General features: G+C 36.8%; 1 protein-coding gene across 1 annotated transcript in view; it reads right to left on the bottom strand.

Moving 5' to 3' along the window:
• Positions 1-19,632, bottom strand: part of TNKS (tankyrase) — a 191,223-nt gene that overhangs the window by 33,550 nt on the left and 138,041 nt on the right. The window contains exons 9-14 of the mRNA XM_056116682.1: positions 19,121-19,242; positions 17,958-18,049; positions 17,786-17,864; positions 6,674-6,845; positions 4,340-4,419; positions 1,001-1,146 (exon numbers count right to left, since the gene is read on the bottom strand). Of these exons, the coding sequence (XP_055972657.1) occupies positions 1,001-1,146; positions 4,340-4,419; positions 6,674-6,845; positions 17,786-17,864; positions 17,958-18,049; positions 19,121-19,242 (691 nt within the window). The remainder of the gene's footprint in view (positions 1-1,000; positions 1,147-4,339; positions 4,420-6,673; positions 6,846-17,785; positions 17,865-17,957; positions 18,050-19,120; positions 19,243-19,632) is intronic.

Below are 19,632 nucleotides of genomic sequence, written 5' to 3'. Positions count from 1 at the left end.
TTAAGTGCCTTTCTTATTTAAAGAGATTGGTGTATTTTGTTTTCCTAATGTTTTGAGATCAAATATGCTCACTGCTAAAATAGACAATTGAAACAAATACTGCTTTTCAATGCAATACAACACTCCAAAAAAGCCAGTGATACTGTTTAATATTCATGTCTGAAGTGTTCTTTAAAAAGATAAATAAACCCATAATGGTTCATTAAAACCTAAGTGGTGTGGCCTAGCTATGTAATAACACAGAGGTAATAGCTCATTTATATTTTGGGATGATATAAAACTAACTACAAATATGGAAGCTCATTTGAGTTAAAAATTTCCTTCTTAATACTTCTCATAGCTTCCATGGAGATGTTCAGTCTTGTTAAGATAAATTAAAATAATTTAGCAAACTAATATAAAAATGAAGATGATTTGCATTCGTAAAATGAAAATTATGTTTCCATTAGTACAAATGCCTTTGGAGTGGATGGCTTCTTTTTGGAAGAGATTATACGCTCTCAACAGCAAAAAAAGGAGATAGCCAATAAGGTACAAACTATATAAACTTTATGACATATAATAAACTACTACTCTAGACAGGCATTACAAGAACGAGATGAACTTTCTATCAACTTCTAAACCCAGAAGTACTTGATACAGAGCGAGATTCGAACGACATACTCCTGGGTGAAGGAGGCAAGCAGCGAAGCAACAGAATGGCATTTGTGTTCAAAAGCGACCTCAACAAGCCAAGCAGCATCGGCACGCACACGTGCCGGTGTGCAAATGCACTGAAAATCTGGAGGATTACAACAAACATTCAATGCCTGCAATCTAGAAAAGTGGGATCACAGGGCATTCACTTTCCACATTGTACAATTATGTTTGATGATTTTACTCCGGCCCCCCATACTCATTACTTTTTAATAGGGAAAAAAGTCTATTAAAAACATATAGCATTTATTATTTTTTTTTAAATATCAAAAGCATGAACCCATATGGCTGAACGTGAACCTACCCTTTGTCTTTGGCATGGACATCGGCACCATGGTGCAGGAGGTATTCCACCACAGACACTCGATTGTAGCCTGCTGCAAAGTGCAAGGGTGTCGAGTGTCGACCCTCTAAATCTCTGCAATTCACATTTTGGGGGCTGCAAAGTTGCTTTGATGACACACACACAGAAACATACACAAAAATTAATACTTACTAAGAGATCTTGCTACAAAATACTATAAGTATTCTAGGATAAGTTGTAATTTTCTAATAAATTTTTATTTCTAAAGATTTAATAGTACAAGCAATATATTTTTAAAAAAAAACAGCATTCCGCTTGGCTTTACAATCTCTATGAATAGTCTTAACTGTTTACAGAGTAATTTAATCTTTTAAACATTTCCTGGCCAAAAGCCTAATAAAAAAGAAAAGCCTATCATAAGGCATTTCCAAGGCAAATGATACCTTCCTTTATGATGCTTTCCTTTTTCTCTTTATTTAGTTTTCCCCCTTGAGAATGCTTGTTATTGCATGTCTACTGTGCTTGAATGCGCTTAGCTGTTCTTTGCTCATGTAAAGACCAAGCCTGGTTGACTGCAAAACTACCTAGAGTTTAGTCTCTTCTGACAAGGTCTAAGCAAGCAAAAGGCTCTGGAAATTTTAATTGTGCAGCAAAGTCACACAGCCAACAATATTTTACTTTGATCTCTCCGGGAAGGGAATATCTCAAGTCTGACTGATTCCATTCATTTCCTAGTTTTGGCCTTCACTTTCACTGTTTCAACCTTTCTATCTACGTTTCTCCTTTTATTCCTTTCCCCTCTTTGAATGTTACCAGTTCAGAACAAATGCCATTCTGTTTGATAATAATTAAGTAGGTAGCAAAGATAAGTCATCTGTGGTGAAAGATGAATTACAATGATATCTGAATAATAATTTGTATGGAGGGGGTGCTGGAGCAATAGCATAGCAGGTAGGACATTTGCCTTGTATGCGGCGAACCCGGGTTCGATTCCCAGCATCCCATATGGTCCCCTGAGCACCGCCAGGGGTAATTCCTGAGTGCAGAGCCAGGAGTAACCCCTGTGCAAAAAATAAGGAATTTCATATCCTTTCAGTGAGAATTATTACTATGAAGTAAGCATTATCTTCATCGTAGGATAGACCAGCCATAGAGGGGCTGATGGTCTTTTTAAAACAATAATAGTATTATTTATAATAACACTAATACTTTTTTTATAAGCACTCAAACCCTATTTCCCTGATTTTCCATCTCTTGATCTTTCTGCTGTCTCACTGCTAACTTTCTAAATGACCTAATTAATGAGGGGAAGCAATGAGAAGGTGATGAGATATAGGTTCTGCTGCCTCTCCTCCCGAGCTGAGCTGTTGTTCGAGAAAAACCAAGAGCTTGGAGACAACTATTTCTCCTGCTACACTGACGAGGGCTGATCACACTGGTTGGCAGAGTAAAAAAAAGGGGATTTTCAGAGGTATAATTTTTATAAGACAAAGAGGATCTATGTACTCAGAAGTACTCGAGTCCACAATCTCATCAATTTCTTAGAAAAGTGCAAAGTCCTAAAATTGAGAGTCATTATCTGGTCAGGGCAAATACCTTATTTTTTCAGAATAAGGCTTATGGCTAAGTCAGTATCTAAATAATAGATTTAAAACATAAAATTTAAATAAATAAATACCTAAACTAAAAAAGAAAAAGGTTGAAGAACTGGTACTAAATACTTGTACTGGAGTCTTCCCATTGCCACAACCTATTTAAAAATTCCAAATTAAAAAAAAATTTCAAATTAACTTTGTAACTTAATTTTTTTAAAGGAGTTGGAGAGCTAGTACAATAGTTAGGATTATTATTGTGTTAAATGTGGCACACCCAGCCTTAGTCCCTACCACCCCATTCAGGAGTTACCCCCCTGAATACAGTCAGGAGTAAGCCTTGAGCACTGCCAGGTTGACCCTGAAACCAAAAAATAATAGTAATAATTTTTCCCTGGAAAATCTTAAAAAAAAAACAGATTTTTAATTATGGTTTTTATTATTTTTTATTATGTTTTTTATTTTTTTAACATACCAGGAAAGTGGTATGTTATAGAGTCCAACTCTTTTGAAAGTCTATTCTATTTATTGAGTATTTGCTTTTTAATACTTCACGAATTTAAATTGTCTTCTCATACCAAAGCAATTTAGCATCCTATCTACCAGTTTTTTACAATTATATTCCCTAAGTAACATCCTTTTCTTTGAATACCTATTTTTCAATACTTTCCAAATTTCTAGGAAAAGAAATTTTCCAGGTTTAATTACCAAATTTATGCTTCTCCCCCAGTTACTTTCATTGACTTTTAGCTTTTATTGAGACTGTGCTGTTTAGGAAACATTGAAAGTTGTAGTATATTTCCTAGTCCATACAAATATGGCATTAAAATCTATATATTAAAACAAACTATTGTTTGAATTATAATGGGAACATGTACCAATTCTAGAGCAGAGTTTATCATGTGTTAGAAAAGGAGTCCTAATCACTTTTGTATTATGAATTTTCCTGAATAAGAATACATGGTAAGTTATAGCTACATTTTAAAACAAATTCATAAATTAAGAGAACTTAATTTCTCCCCAGTCATTATTGCAACTGAAGTCAATTACTTATTGAAACAAAAGCAAAATTTCTAGGCAAAGTAACAGTGCTCTTATCAACCATTTTAATAGCAGTTGAAAAGTGCTAAAATCAGTGTGCTAGAAATCAGAGTTTAGATTGTAAAAGAGGATATGACAATCAATACCAAATCTGTGCCAATCAGTACCAAATCACTTTATTTAAAAATATCAAATGAAAATAAAACCCAAGACCAGTTATACCCCGAAAAAACCACCCCCAAAACTAATAACCATATCTAATTTGTGTTATCTTTACTCCTAAATAATTACAGATCTCTGTTTTTAAAGGCATACTCTACATTAGAATAGAATTTGAAATAAAAATCTGCATAAAATTAAGCCCCAGTGGTTGTAGGATAATAGGAATACCATCCTAGAGCAAAGGCAAAACTTTCTTGTAAAAGTTCAGTTAAGACTGTTCCAAGTCTCATTTTACTATTACCTGTGCTTCTGAATGTGGCCTCAACTCACTCTTTAGTAACTACATGTGGAAAGAAAAGAGCTTTTATATAACTAGAGGAAAATGCGACTACAAAATGGTTTAATGCATGGATATAAGATATATATTGGGAGATCATTCCTGTTCACAAATCAACCCTGCTTTTTGTTTTACTGTTTGGATTCAAGTAATTTTACTTATATGCTTACGATGAATTAGCTAGTAGAGGTACAAAAGCAGACTTACCTTCACAGTTTCCAAGTCTCCGGCTTTAGAAGCCTCTAAAAGTCGATAGTCGACATCCGAAGTGCGCATAGGTGTACTTTCTACAGTGAAAAAAGGGAAGGTTTTTTTTTTTTCTTTTCCTTATTTATTTACTTTTTTTGGTAGAACTAGAGTAGTAAAGGGAAGTAAATTACGTGGGAAACTGAAAGAGAATGAGTAGTCAGAGATTTCTGATATCTAGGCCTTTTCTCAGATTCTGGGTAATTCAATCCTTTCCAGCTAAATTAAATAAGTGGTTTCTTATTTCAACCTACATGCATTTCATTCTAAGTCATACTTAAATAAATTCTAAGACAAAAAGATTCTTTTCCAACCCTGATAATCTATTCTTCCAAGTCTGGGGCCATAATTTGGTAGGGAAAAGTGAAAAAACAGAACCAAGAATATCTCTGGAATATACCGATTTCCCCAAGTGGTATAGCAAAATTGTGCCAATTTTGTTATGTGAACTTAGGGAAGCCATCCAACTTTCAGTGCTGAGTGACTAAGTGCCCTATCCTTAACATGATGCAGATGTACTATTTCCAAAATCAGTGATCATGCAAAATCTAATCTGCACCAAAAAAGATCTATTAACTACAGAAATTAGTTTAATTCATTGAACTGTTTCAGAGAAGTGCAATTTAAAATGTGTATCACTGGAAGATGTGACACAAATGCTAAAGAGAATGTGGTTAAATAGGATTGTTAGTGCAAGTAGTATGAGACTAACAAACAAGGTATTTTGATGAGTCCAACATTAAAAGATCAAAAATTCATTATACTTTGGCAGAAAGGAAAACACAAAGGAAAACTGTAATGTATCACTCGGAGGATGTCCAGTGATGTCCACTGACATTGTGTGTGGCTTTTATAATGCACATGTACATACACGGGTGAGTATTTAGACTGAACTCTATTTAAACTGTGATTTTTAGACACATCAATTAATGGTTTAACTTTTGCACCTCCAAAGTTAGTGCTAGTTTCCTTTAGGAAAGAGTTCAGGTTTAGGTTGCAAATCCTATGATCAGAAACACCTTTTTGGGTGTATTATCCAAAATGGCAGACCAAGATTTTAGACTGATCTAAATATAATCTGGTTTGGAGTGATATTACAGTGGGTAGGGCAACTACCTTGCAGTGGCCAACAAGGGGTTTGATCCATGGCGTCCTTTATGATCCTCCAAGCCCTCCAAGATTGATCCCTGAGCTCAGAGTCAGGTAAGCCCTAAGTATTGCTGGGTGTGGTTCAAACACACAAATACACACACACACACACACACACACACACACGATTTTTAAAAGAAAGACTTCACCTCTTATCAGAAGTCACCAAAAATAAACTGCATTTATTTGGTTACAATAAGTATGTAGAAAATCAAATGCTAAGAAAAGGGGGAAAAGAGTGCTTTATGTAATGAAAGACATTTTAAAAAGACCAACAGGTTGGGACAAGAATTAGGATAGCGGGTCAAGAAATTGCCTTGTGCAAGGTCAGCCTGGGTTCGCACCCCAGCAGTCCATGGGATTCTGCAATCCTCACCAGGAGTGACCCCTGAGCAAAGCCAGGAGTAAGCTCTGAAAACTGACTGGGACAGCTCAAAACAAACAAAAATAAATCAACAGGACCTGGAGGAATAGTACAGGTTAAGGTGCTTACCTGCTTGCAGCCAACACCAGTTTGGTCCCTGGCATCACATATGGTCTTTTGAACACCACCGAAGGTAACTCCTGAGTCAGGAGTAAGCCCTAAGCACAGCAGGGTGTACACATCCCCATCAACAATTGGGCTGGACAGGCAGTGCAGATGGCAAAGTGCTTGCCTTGCATGCAGCCCATCTGTGTGATTCCTGGGCCCCTAGGCAGCTTCAGGGATCACTCCTGTGCACACACCATGAACAGCTCCTGAGCAGCACATACTGAGCTAACCTGCCACTTTTGTGATGCTTATCTAGCTCCACCAAAAAAGAATGGTGAGGAGGGCCCTGAACCATAGCATAGTGGGTGGGGCATTTGCCTTGCATGCAGTTGACCCAGGTTCTATCCCTGGTATACCATATGGTACTCCAAGCACCACCAGGAGTAATTCCTGAGTACAGAGGTAGGGTGACCCCTGAGCATAGCCAGATGTGATCCAAAAAGACAAAAAGAAAAAAGAATGATGGGGAGGACCACAGACTGAAGAGCCAGGAAGAAAACATAGGGGGGAAGAAAAAGACAGAACATACTGAGGCAGAGAAAATATTGCAAAAGCAAGTGGACAAAATTCTGTGTGTGTACGGATGAGCATGGAAGGGGAAGGGTAGAACTCACCACTCAGAATCTGCTGTACTGCTTCATTTCCCATCTGTGCCGCTGTAAAGCCTTGCAAAGAGATGATGGAGGGATCCGAGCCGTAGCTCAGGAGAAGGCGGCAGGTCTGCAGGTGACCTGCAAGGGCTGCTCTATGCAAAGCAGTCTGACCAAGGGTGTCCAGTGCATTCATCTGAAAAACCAGAGACAGAGGCAAGGAAATGAGCACTTAGTTTGTTCTTTTTCACACTGTAGCAAATATTCTTTTTGTTTGTTTATTGGGGAGAAAGAACACTTGCTATGTTCAGGGCTTACTCCTGGTTCTGTTCTCAGGTATCACTCCTAGCAGTGCTTAGGGAACTATGTGTGGTGACTGGGGTTGGCCATCTAAAAGACCAGCATCTTTTTTTTTTTTTAAGAGTGCAATAATGAGAATTTTATTTTAGAGTCATGGAAAGATACTTTGTTCTTGTCTACCCAGGGGTCCAAGAACCACTCCCTGTGATTGTCAATTGAATGTTATAGCTGACGTTGAGATCCCGGGGAAGTGGTGATGCTCAGGCCTGCAGTGCTCAGGATTTCCAGGCCACAACTTAGTGCATGAGGGGAAGACCAGCATCTTAACCCCTGTATAATCTCTCAAGTCACAGCAAAATGAGATGAGAAATAAAAACCAGCGAATTACTTTGAAAGAAATACCACATGCAACTAACTTTTGCTTGGTGGTACTGAAGACTCATTAAAACAACAACAACAACAACAACAACAAAAAACCTTTCTCTGACCAATGAACTGAAAATGACAATATACCCATCCTTTTCCTAAATAACAATCTTTTTATCCACAACTCCCCTCACATCTTCCACTTTCCTCAATAAGTAGAATGGAAAATCTCTGTGGACTGGGATTCTTTTTTGTTCGTTTGTGCCACAACTGGTGATGCTCAGGGGTTACTCCTGGCTCTGCACTCAGGAATCACTCCCGGTGGTGCTCAGGGAACCATATGGGATGTCAGGGATTGAACCTGGGTCAGCCACATGTAAGGCAAGTGCCCTACCTGCTGTATTGTTGTTCCTGCCCACAGACTGGGATTCTTTTTTTTTTTTTAATTTTTTCCCTTTATTTTATTTTTTTTTTACCGTTGTAGATTTACAATTTTTTGTTTGTGCTTGGGTTTCAATTATACAATGATCAGATACCCATCCCTCCACCAGTGCCCATTTTCCACCACCATGGATAATATCCCTCCCACCCCCATCCCCCCATCCCCCGGTCTCTGTGGCAGCGCAATCCCCTGTGTTCTCTCTCTCCTTTTGGGTGTTGTGGTCTGCAAAAGAGGCATTGAGTGGCAAACATGTTCAGTCCATACAGACTGGGATTCTTATGTTGACTGCTTACCACATTAAAAGTACATTTTAAATACTTTAGGATGAAAGTATTTATTAAACCTACTCCTAGAGTATCAAGACAACAAAACATGTAAACAAAGAGCAGTCAATGGTATTTATTTTCTAAATTTTGGTAAATATCTAATTACAAGAAAACCTAAATAAATTATATGAATATTTAACAACCAAAAAGTGATTTCAACACTCAATTTTCCACTTTTACGAATCTGAAGAGTTATAAAGAAAACTTCCTATTTTATTTGTCAATAACCTCAATGTCCTAATTCTGTTCACTTTTAAAAAAATCACTTAGTCATGAGACAGAGTTCTCTAAGAAGTGGTCAGTCTAATATTCCCGCATATATAGTCTGAAGTGGTTCAAAGCATTTAAGTCCAAAATGTGTTTGCATTCTAAAGTAAGTGATAGGTTTCTTTTTAAGAGGGTGGCAGTAGCTATTTTATATAACTATAAATCAATCCTCATACCCTGAACTTTGGAATGGGTAATCTGTCAGAGTTTGTAATTTTGTTCTAATTCAGTTTCACAGTAAAGAAGATTGATATTTTGGAGCTAACAATTTTCATTGTGATCTCTGAATATGAGGGAACTTTAAATGTTCAAGGGAAGTTCTCATAAGTTTTGGACTTACTAATCTATACTATTCTTTAAGTAATATAAGTGGCAAATGATGGTAATTCACTCTATTGATAGAGACATTTGGAGGAATGAAATAACCTGTGCACATTATCCACAAAATCAATACTGGAAGCACACAAAGGAACTATCTAAAGTACAAAATATAGACCAAGTGCTGAAATTTTTTTTTTTTTGCTTTTTTTTTTAAGATCACACCCGGAGATGCACTGGAGTTACTCCTGGTTCATGCGCTCAGGAATCTCTCCTGGCGGTGCTCGGGGGACCATATGGGATGCTGGGAATCGAACCTGGGTCTGCCGCATGCAAGGCAAACGCCCTACCTGCTGTGCTATTGCTCCAGCCCCAAGTGCTGAAATATTTTAACTGATGCTGTTTTAGCTCTCTTGGCTTTGATAATTTTGACTCATAAGTTGACAATTTTTCTCTCAGGCTCAAAACTTAGGCTTAACAACATTTGACGTACTTTTGTATAAGGACAAAATTCTTAAAAACAACAACGAAAAACCAACAGACCCCAGATAGCTAAGAAATACAGTCTAACAATATATTCTAACATTCGAGCTGAGGAGAATAACTAGAAGGTGAACACCCAGAAGAGTTTTTCTATAACCTTTCAAATTAAATAAGTACACATATATACACATGTTTTGCTATACATAATTTGTTCCTAAAAGAAAAACATTATTTTTATATATTAGCATTCATTTATTCTTTATATTTTAAAGAGATATTACTTTAATTTCTAATATATATTATCTGAAATACATATTAACAACATATATGTTTACTGAAGAAATTTGGGTTAGAATGTCTCTTTTAAACCCAGTTCTCTAATTTCCTCCCCTCTTATAATCCATTTCACAAGGATAAGATAGAGTGCTATAAAAAGTACAGACACTGCCTCAAATAAGAAAAATGCTTTAGACTTAATGTGTTAAGCCTACACTGTGATAGTCATGACTGGCCTAAGATATATATTTAAAGGTATGAGATGAGTAACAAATGTCTTGGCAGTTCAAGAGATAAAGCATAGTGCCCCTTTTTACTTTGTTTCCTACAGATAATAACCTTAAGCACCTACAAAGTGATTATGATTTTCTTTTAGGGCAACTGGACATGATATAAAACCACAAGATATTATATTTCAGGCATTTGATGTGAGTTGTATAGGGCTATACAATTATGATTCAAAGTTGCGGAAAGTCCAGAAGCCAGCAAGAGGGCTATATGGAAATTACTTAATGGAATCTTTATATATGCTAATTAGGGAAAATAGTCTAGTCACAAAAAACCAACCGAGGAAGCATTTTTCTCTTAAATTTATGACTACCAATGCTCATATTACTCATTTTGTACTTCAATCATGAGCTACTCAACGAAATTTTGGCATTAAGCATTTATTGTTAACCCATATTTAATTTCAACTGTGAACATGCATAGGTTCAAACTCTGTATTTCTTTAGTTCCCATGACCTTTTCTGAAATCTGGATACTTTGAAAGTGAAAACAAATAAAAAAAAAACCAACATCAATTGTTTTTTTGTTTTATTTTGTTTTTGGTCATTAATCAAATAATAAAGGGACGAAAGATGTGGATCTGAGACAAGTCACTCGTAGATGAAACAGAGCCTGAAGAACAGAATGCAGACATATAAAAACTGTTTTAACAGTAAGAAACATTATACTGATATGCCTCTTTAAAAGATCTTATTCAAAAGATTAATATTTTGGAAGACTATTAAATGACTGTACCAGCTAAAATATGGTATCATTACCATTTTATCTATTATCTATCTAATATACAGGTTTCAGTTTCTGTAATTATCTAAGAAAGTTACATCTACTAGGATGTAATATCTTCCTACATTCCTACAATGTTACTATCTTCCTGAAACAGGATTCTGCTTATGCCATCTGCCTATTTAAAATTCCACAATGGCCCTCTAAATCTAAGAATACAATTAAAATTCTCCAACTAAAACTAACAAGATCTAGTTTCAGCACATATTCTCAGATTTTCATAATACCTCTTGTGTTTATCTTTCTGAATCATTACCATCGCTGTTTAATAAAAAGCTCCTTTGTTGACAAACCTTTAGCTTGAGAGACTATTTAAATGTTTGATCATTATACCTACTTCCATAAATCTAACATCTGTATATAGATACCTAAAATTCTATTTTCTTCATAAAATTAAAAATAATCAAAAAGTACTTGAGACAGAAAAACAGAGTAACAAAATTTATGGGATGTAGCAAAAGTAGTACAAAGAGGGAAGTTCACAACTATAAATGCTTACCATCAAATAAAGAACAATCTAAAAGAAACATCCTAATTTTATATCTCACAGAAATAAAAGGAAAAAAATCAAGTAAAAAATTAGTACAAGAAAGGAAATAACTAAGATCAGAAGTAAATCAATTGGACAGAAGCTAAAAAGATAACGAAAATATCAATGGAACTAGGAATTGGTTCCATTCTACAATTTTCTGGGTTGTTATAAATGTAAATAAAATGGACAAGTCTTTAGCTAGATTCACCATGAGCAAAAAATAAAAAGGAACCAGAAAGAACCAGAGATACGAGATATGACAACTGATACTACAGAAACAGAATCATAAGAAACTATTATTGATATGTCAACAAATTTGGAATGGTTAAGTTCCTAAAAATATACAAATTAATTAGTCTGAAGAAATAAAAAAACTAAGCAATTAGAAGATGAAATTATAATAAAAAACTTCCCAACAAAAGTCCAAGACCAAATAGCTATACCAAAAATTCTGAAGGATAGCAACAATCCTTTTCAAACTCTCTCTACATACAGAACAGAAGGGTATTTCCAAACTCCTAAGTTCATCATTACCCTGACACCAAAATCAGACACTAAATTAAAGAAAATTATTGATCAATAACCTTGATGAACATAGATATAAAAGTCGTAAAACACTGTTCATCAACTGAATTCAACAATACATTAAAAAAATCAGGCATCATCACCAAAGATCATTATTAGGATATTTTTAAAGACAGGATCTTCTTTAAATACAAACTTTACATACAACCCACAGTAAAACTATGAGTTGCAAAAGCAGGTATTCAAAAATGGCTGGTAAATGAATGGTAAGAGTAATAAGGTTGCGAAATCTAGTGATTAGTAATATTATTTCCAACATAATATTCTGTATATAGGTCTGGCAATAATCATGTGCTTTCCTTAAACTATAAATGAGAAAAAATGCCAAGTGTTTACAATATTTTAAAATATTTTTAAATATAGAGAATACCAATTTATTTTATGTCATGAAAGTGTAATTTAATGATTCTTAAGGTTTTATAAATACTTCTAGGACTCATTATTCATAGTGGATACACTGTTAAATTATCTCCTTGGGTAGCTTTAACTTTGGTATTTTGAAACAGTCAAAATACCAAAAATTTAATTCTCAATTAGAATTCTGATAGTCATCAGTATTTTGCTTTAAAAATTTTTAATCCTTTATTATATTGCAAGCCTGCCACAGACTGCAGCAGGAAGTTAAATCTGAATATAATTTGAGCCATGAAACTAGAATAAGGTTTGTTACTAGTTGAACTTTAATATTAGTATTTGTAAAACTTCAAGGACCTTGTGGAATTTTGAAATTCCAAGCTCTCTAAAGAGGTTGCATAGGTGTTATCTTTTTCTTTATGGACAGGGTACCTGAAAAATAACTCCCTGAGCACAGCTGTTTAGGGAGTGCTAATCAGGTGGTTTTGTTAAACGAATGAAAGTCTCATTCATATTCTTTCTTTCTCCTTCACCAGTTGGGAGACAGTCAGAAAGCTATCAGTTGTAAATATTTAAGCTAAAGGTAAATAAAGAGACCGAGAGTAGTCTAAAATACAAGCAAGCAAATATACGAGAAAAGAAATCCATGTAACCTCAGAAAGAGAGGGAATGAGACAGATATAGAGAACATACTGTAACAATTTCGTATCTCCAGACATGGAAAACATCATAACACTTTTCAAATTCCTAGTCCAAGCCTGAGTATCTAAGGTGCAATTTCTATTGATGATCTCCAAGGAGTCTTCATAATTATCTCACAGAAGTAATAAACATACACTGATAAAACACATATAAAACATGCATTTCCACTGTGCCTAATCTAGATTCAGCTGATCAATTATTAAATGTCTCTGAGTTACTGGCCCATTTAGACTTGACATTGATATTGTAACACCTCAGATATTATTTGAACTATAAAAAAATACTTTGCATCTATATCTTTAAAAGCAGTTTTGCACCTTTAGGGTAATGGAATTGACTCATCAGTCAACCTTTAAATAGCATTAATAAAGTCCTTATGATGATCTAACACATTTCCTGAAATGAGCAAAGACTCTTGATCACTTCTCAATGTGAGAAAATAAGCCCATTAAAGGCCAATTACTATTGACACAATTTCTTCTTACATAACAATCTGAATCTGTCAAATTAAAACATGAAAAGTCAGAAATTTCATGTTCCACACATTCAATAGTCTAATGACAAGATAGCAGTAGTTTTATGTATGATAAGAAGCACTTCTGAACCAAACATCTTGTTTTCAGTTAATAATAATGCCATATACAGTTAGAGCTTAAGTTCTACTAAAGAATGAAGGCAGACTACAGAATGACAGTGCAGACTCACAGGAGAAAATTACTCCACGAAAGACAAAGTTCCATGTATGCTCACAAAACAGAGGATTAATAGATAATAGATTAAGTGTTCTGGGGGGGATGGCTCTCTCAAGTGGCACACAAGAGACCCAGAGACTCCTCCCAGCAATTCTCAATCAGCCATTTGTTTCCATCTTTTCACCAAATATTGCTTGTTTGCCCCTTTGGATAAATTTCCATTCTCTATCCTACTCTGGTCCTAAGAAAATGACTTGTACTAAGGAGTTCTTCTGACATTTTAACATTTTGTTGGATGTGGCCAACAGATAAGGAGTCTGTGGGGAAGGGAGTGGGCAATGAGTATTGTTATATTACTTTCTCCAAAATGCTACTCTTTTACTGCTTCTAGTGATTTCTCTTTCCTCCTACCTGTAGACCCAGCTCTGATAATAGATGCCCAGTTGCTTCTAGTACTGTCTGTTGTGTCTTGCTCATTTCTTTAAACCTAATCCACAACTTTGTATATGAGTAAATGATTTAATTTTAGTATGTCGTTATTGCCAACCCCTAATTCATATACTCCTTTTTCCTCTCTTTGAAGAATACTTCCTTTAGAAGCAATCAAAGCCCTTGCCTGAAAATTGCCAAATGAATTCTCTGCAACTCTGTTCCTTCTTCATATTCTTAGTGTACTGACACTGTGAGAGATATTTCAGTTTCATAATCTCGCGTCTACAAATACAGATGGTTAATTCTACCATTCATTCCCGGGGAGGATTTTTAAGGATTTCCAATAAATATTTCTAAACTTAAACTATCTTTCATACAAAAGTGTTGTATTTCCGGCTGTTTTATTTAGAACTGATGTGCTAGAGAAACCTCATATCTATCAATCAACTCCCAATTAAAAAACCATCTCAAGGCACAGGGAACAAGTATTTCTCTCTGGCCCCTACTTCCATTAATTTTATCACAATTTTCTAAGTCTATTCAAGGCCTAATTCATCTTCAAGTAATAAAATTATTCCTTCATAAGTTGCTTGCATCTTTCTCTTCCCTTTTCATTACTGCTGTTAAATTAGTTCAGGATTAATTAGCTTCAAGTTTGGTAATTGCATTAACTCCCAAACTGGCATTTTCCACAGTAACCAGCAGCACACGCTTAATCATATAACATCTTCATATTGCTTGAGTAGGTCAAAACAAATTATAAAGAGATTAGATGTCATAAAAATTTAGATAATTAAAGAGAAATACGTAACAGTTTTAAAAGACAAAGAAGAAAAAAAGCAATACTCATATCTGCTGGTAATTTAAGGCAACGTTTTGTGTGTCAGGCACTCTATAATCACAAAGAATCATCAAACTTTTTAAAAAGGAACACAAAAACACGTGTAAAGGAGGTATTAGCAACAACATTTTGACCAGAGCCAATTGAGATACCAAAAAATAAAGTCCAAGGTCACAAAAGTAGAGTGCATTTCCTGAACTAAAAAGAATGTCGGTGAGAAGGCTGCCAAGACAGAGAAGGGACCATTAAGTCAATGATGGTGGGAGGAATCGTTCAGGATGCAAGATGTGTCCTGAAAGTAGACAAGGACCAAACATGATGGCCTCTCAGTATCTGTACTACAAACCATAATGCCTCAAAATAGATAAAGAATAGTAAAGAAAAGTGCCTGCCAGAGAGGCAGGGGGTGGGGTGGAGTGGGGGTGGCGGGAGGAATTCTGGGGAGATTGGTGGTGGATAATGTACACAGGTAGAGGGACGGCTGTTTGATCATTGTATGAATGTAACTCAATCACGAAAGCTTTGTAACTGTATTTCACAGTGATTCAATCAAAAAAACAGTGATTAAATTTACAATGCTTTTAAAGTGTAGCAGAGTCTTTCTCTTAGTATTTACTACTTGTCCAAGAGACAAAATATTATTTATATTTAAAAAATGAAGTAGTTGTACTTACAAAAGAGGCAATAAATCTGATGAATTGTTCCCTTTCGTTCCTGTTCATCCTGACTTTTAAATTGCACTGTGGCACCGTAGTCCGTTGTTCACCAATTTGCCCCAGAGGGCACCAGTAACGTCTTCATTGTGAGACTTGTTGTTACTGTTTATGGCATATCAAATACGTCATGGGTAGCTTGCCAGGCTTTGCCATGTGGGCACGATACTCTTGGTAGCTTGACAGGCTCTCCGAGAGGGATAGAGGAATCGAACCCGGGTTGGCCGCATGCAAGGCTAATGCTGGACCTACTGTGCTATCACTCCAGCCTGACTTTTAAATTAAAAATATCAATTGTCCTTCCTATGCAAAGATAGGAAAAATTTTGGATATGTACCTGTAGCACTGTAGCACTGTCCTCCTGTTGTTCATCGATTTGCTGAGCAGGCACCAGTAACATCTCCATTGTGAGATTTGTTGTTACTGTTTTTGGCATATCAAATATGCCATGGGGTACTTGCCAGTCTCTGACGTGCAGGCGGGATACTCTCAGTAGCTTGCCGGGCTCTCCAAGAGGGATGGAGCACTCGAATTGGGGTGAGCTGCGTGCAACGCAAATGCCCTAGCCACTGTGCTATTGACTAAAAAATCTTTTGAGGGCTGGAGAGAGAGTCCAGAGGTTAAGGGGCTTGCCTTACCTGTGGCTGGTACTGTTTTAATCCTAAGCACAGTGTACAATCCCTAGAACACCACCAGTAGTGACCCCAGAGCACAGAGGTAGGAATAGGAGCTGAGAACTGCCAGCTGTGGCCCAAGAACACCTTCCCTCAACGATCTGAGGAACCGGCTATGGAGCTCAGTAGCAGAGCACTTACCTTCTCTGCATGAGGTCTTGGTTTCAATTCCTGGCACCCCAAAAGTAAGGAAATATTTTGGGGGATGGATAGGGCGCTTGCCTTGCAAGTGGCCAACCCTGGTTCGATCCATGGAGCCCCATCTTGTACTCTGAGCCTGCCAGGAGTAAGCCCTGAGTACAGCACAGGATGGCCCCAAACAAACTTTTGAGAGTCCTCTCAACAAACACCTTTTTTGTTTTCTTTTGGGACTATACCCAGCAATGCTCAGGGGTTTGCTCCTGACTTTGCAACAGGAATCTTGCCTGGCAGGCTCAGGGACCATATGGGATTAGGAGGGATTAAACCTGGGTTAGTTGCGTGTAAGGCAAGCGCCCTATCCACCGTACTATCCCTCCAGTCCCCCTCAATATACATTTATTCATTTATCAACTCAAATGAATTAAACAGTGCTACACTGTATTTTATATACACAGATGTAAAATTCATTAAAAAAATTACAGAGGAAGGTAAAGAAATGAAACCTTTTTTTTTTTTAATTTAAAAACTAAGGGCACAGATACCTAGGGGCCGCCCACGAATGGTCCCTCTGGCTACTGATCAAGATGCTTAACAGCCATGATCCCAGGGACACACACAAGCGAAACTTGGAACCCAGTGGCTTTTCGCAGAAATGTGTCCGTACTTTGCATTAGGTTGCCAGTGCCGGGTCACCCCAGGTGGGAAAAAGTGCCGTCCCTCCACCTATTTCCCCGGTAGCTCGGTGGCCGCCATTTTCCAGAGGCCATTGGACAAGTAGGGGCCAGCAGTGACAAGACATACAGGGCCTCACAGGATGGGGGTGGTGCTGGCCCTTGGCCTTCCCCGCCACAAGACCCCAAATCACTGCCCACGAATGGCCCCTCTGGCTACTGATCAAGCTGCTTAACAGCCATGATCCCAGAGACACATAAATGAAACTCAGAACCCAATGGCTTTGGGCAGAAATCCCTCCAGATTTAATTATTAAAATTTCATGCTAGTTACTGTCTAATGTTGCCTTCTTGGCAGGTCTGAGTGTTGGGGGAAAATCCCAATAATGATGGTGGATCTGGTGTCAAAATATTGAATGTAACCAAAGCAGAGGGTAATGTGGAAATCATCTGCCACACAAGGGGAGGGGGTGGGATGGGGGTATATTGGAGTTTTTGGTGATGGAAAATGGGCACTGGTGAAGGGATGGGTGTTTTATCATTTTATGACCGAGACTTAATCCTGAAAGTTTGTAACTGTTCTCACTGTGATTCAATAAATAAATTTATATTAAAAAAATGGGTGTGGGGGTCAGAGAGGATAGAAGAGCACTCAGTCACAACATGGTGAGAGAAAAGATGAATTAGCTATTACTGTCAGTTCTTTGCCACTGAACCTCCCAGGAAGTAATATCCGGGACTAGCTGGACTGAAGCAACTTAGAGAAGCATTAGATCTTGGCTTCAAACTCCAGAACCAAAAATGTTAACTAACACAAGAACTTAGCAAGATCTACATTGGCTCTGAAGAAGAATTAGTGAATTCACACACAACCTAACAGTCTCTTATAAAATTAATAGAAACAAACAGTCCTGGGATCTGTGAGTTTGGTGCTTAGTTTCAGGTCTTACCTTTGCTCCATGTTTATGCAGAACTTCCAGGACATCATTGTGAGCTCTCTCTGCTGCAACATGCAGGGGAGTCATGAAACTAGAGGGGAAAAAAAAAACGGGGAATTTGAGTTATGAACATCTGTTGCCTTTGCCCTTTAAGAACTGAACGACTTCCTACAATTCTACTTACTCTTTATTTTTTTCATTAACATTTGCTCCTTTTCTAAGTAGCAATTCTGTCACTTGCTTTCGTTTCGGATGTAAGGAGGCCACAGCGCAGTGCTGTAAAGTAAGCAAAACTAAGTTGGTAAAGTAGAAGACTTAAAAGCAGATTTCTAAATAAATAGTACCTGCTGACTACATAGAACACTGTTATCTCAGAGAGTATCAGAATTTACTTATATTTTGGAGACAATTAAGATTTTTCCACAATCAACCAGAACATAAGCCTTAGGTTCAGGTGAAATGATGCTCTTAATAAAACAGAGAAACTTTCTTTCTCTTTAACCAATAGTTTATCCAGTATATCCAGTATATATATTTATCTTAAAGTATTAAAATACCTCTTCCAAACTACAAAAAATAAGCTACTTAGTTGGTCTGTAGTTTGCTATTCATTTAAATCCAAAAGTGAAAATAAATTACAGGATATTCCACTGTGGGATCATTCTAATCCCAATCTGAGATGTATAATTCCTTTCTTATATTTATGGTATTCCCTCTTCCTTTTCTTTCTCTCATATTTCCCAAATAAAGCTATTTTACTCTTGGGGGAGAAAGATTTGGGGCAGAGAGGTAGTTTAAGGGTCAAGACACTTGCAGGGCCAGAGCGATAGTGCAGCGGGGTTTTTGCCTGCACGTGGCCACCCCAGGTTCAATCCCCGGCATTCCATATGGCCCCCTGAGCACCAGCAGGTGTAATTCCTAGTGGAGAGCCAGGAGTAACCCCTGAGCATCTCTGGGTTTTACCCCAAAAGCCAAAAAAAAAGGTTAAGACACTTTCTTTGCACACAGACAACCCTGATTTAGTCACTGGCACCACGGAAGGTCTCCAAGCACTGCTTCAAGTGACCCCTTAGTATAGCCCCATGTATAATCCCTGAGCACCATTGGGTAAGGCTCCATTAGCCTTTAACTCCACCCGTCCAACACCCTAGCAAAGAAAAAGAATTTCCAAATCAAGGTTGATGAAATGCTCTCTCACCCATGAAAGGCCCTCCAGAAACAATTTTAAAAATCATTGGAACATTAAAAGGCAAATCCTTAGTACTTCTGAAGTTTCTTTTACGTTTCTAAATGAAAAAAAATATTTTGTGTATGTATTCAAGGAATGTATACATAATAGAATCTTACCAGTGCAGTTTCATGAGACTGTGGTTGTTTGAAATTAATGATTTCCAAAGCAAGTGTTTTCTTGACTTTGGCTAGGTCTGCTTCTCTGGCTGCTTGTAGTAAAGAATGACCTTTAAATTCATCTGTTAATGAAAAAAGTAGTAGACAAAAATAAGATTTAAATCTACAAAATCATTAGCTTGATTAGAAAAACCTAAAAAATTCCACTAGTTTAATATATTACATATTTTGGCAATACCAACAGAATTGTGATGATAATGCAAAGGATGTGGGGATGTTGAAAAAAATTGGAAGATGTATGCTCTGAAACAGGACTGCCTCTTACAGATCATAAAATTCCACATACAAATATATTCCAGACAGCTTAACAAGCAACCCCATAGTTTAACGAAAGTAATCGTGTTACATAACCAGTGAATTCAAACTGGGATACTTTAACAGCGTTAACAAGAAAGCTGTATCTATATATGCTGATATGAAAGCATATATTATTAAATAAATATTCAATCAGC

The sequence above is a fragment of the Sorex fumeus genome, unplaced genomic scaffold (assembly GCF_029834395.1).
Source record: "Sorex fumeus unplaced genomic scaffold, SorFum_2.1 ptg000033l, whole genome shotgun sequence".
NCBI classification, from domain to species: domain Eukaryota; kingdom Metazoa; phylum Chordata; class Mammalia; order Eulipotyphla; family Soricidae; genus Sorex; species Sorex fumeus.
This window is presented reverse-complemented; position numbering and strand designations above follow the sequence as displayed.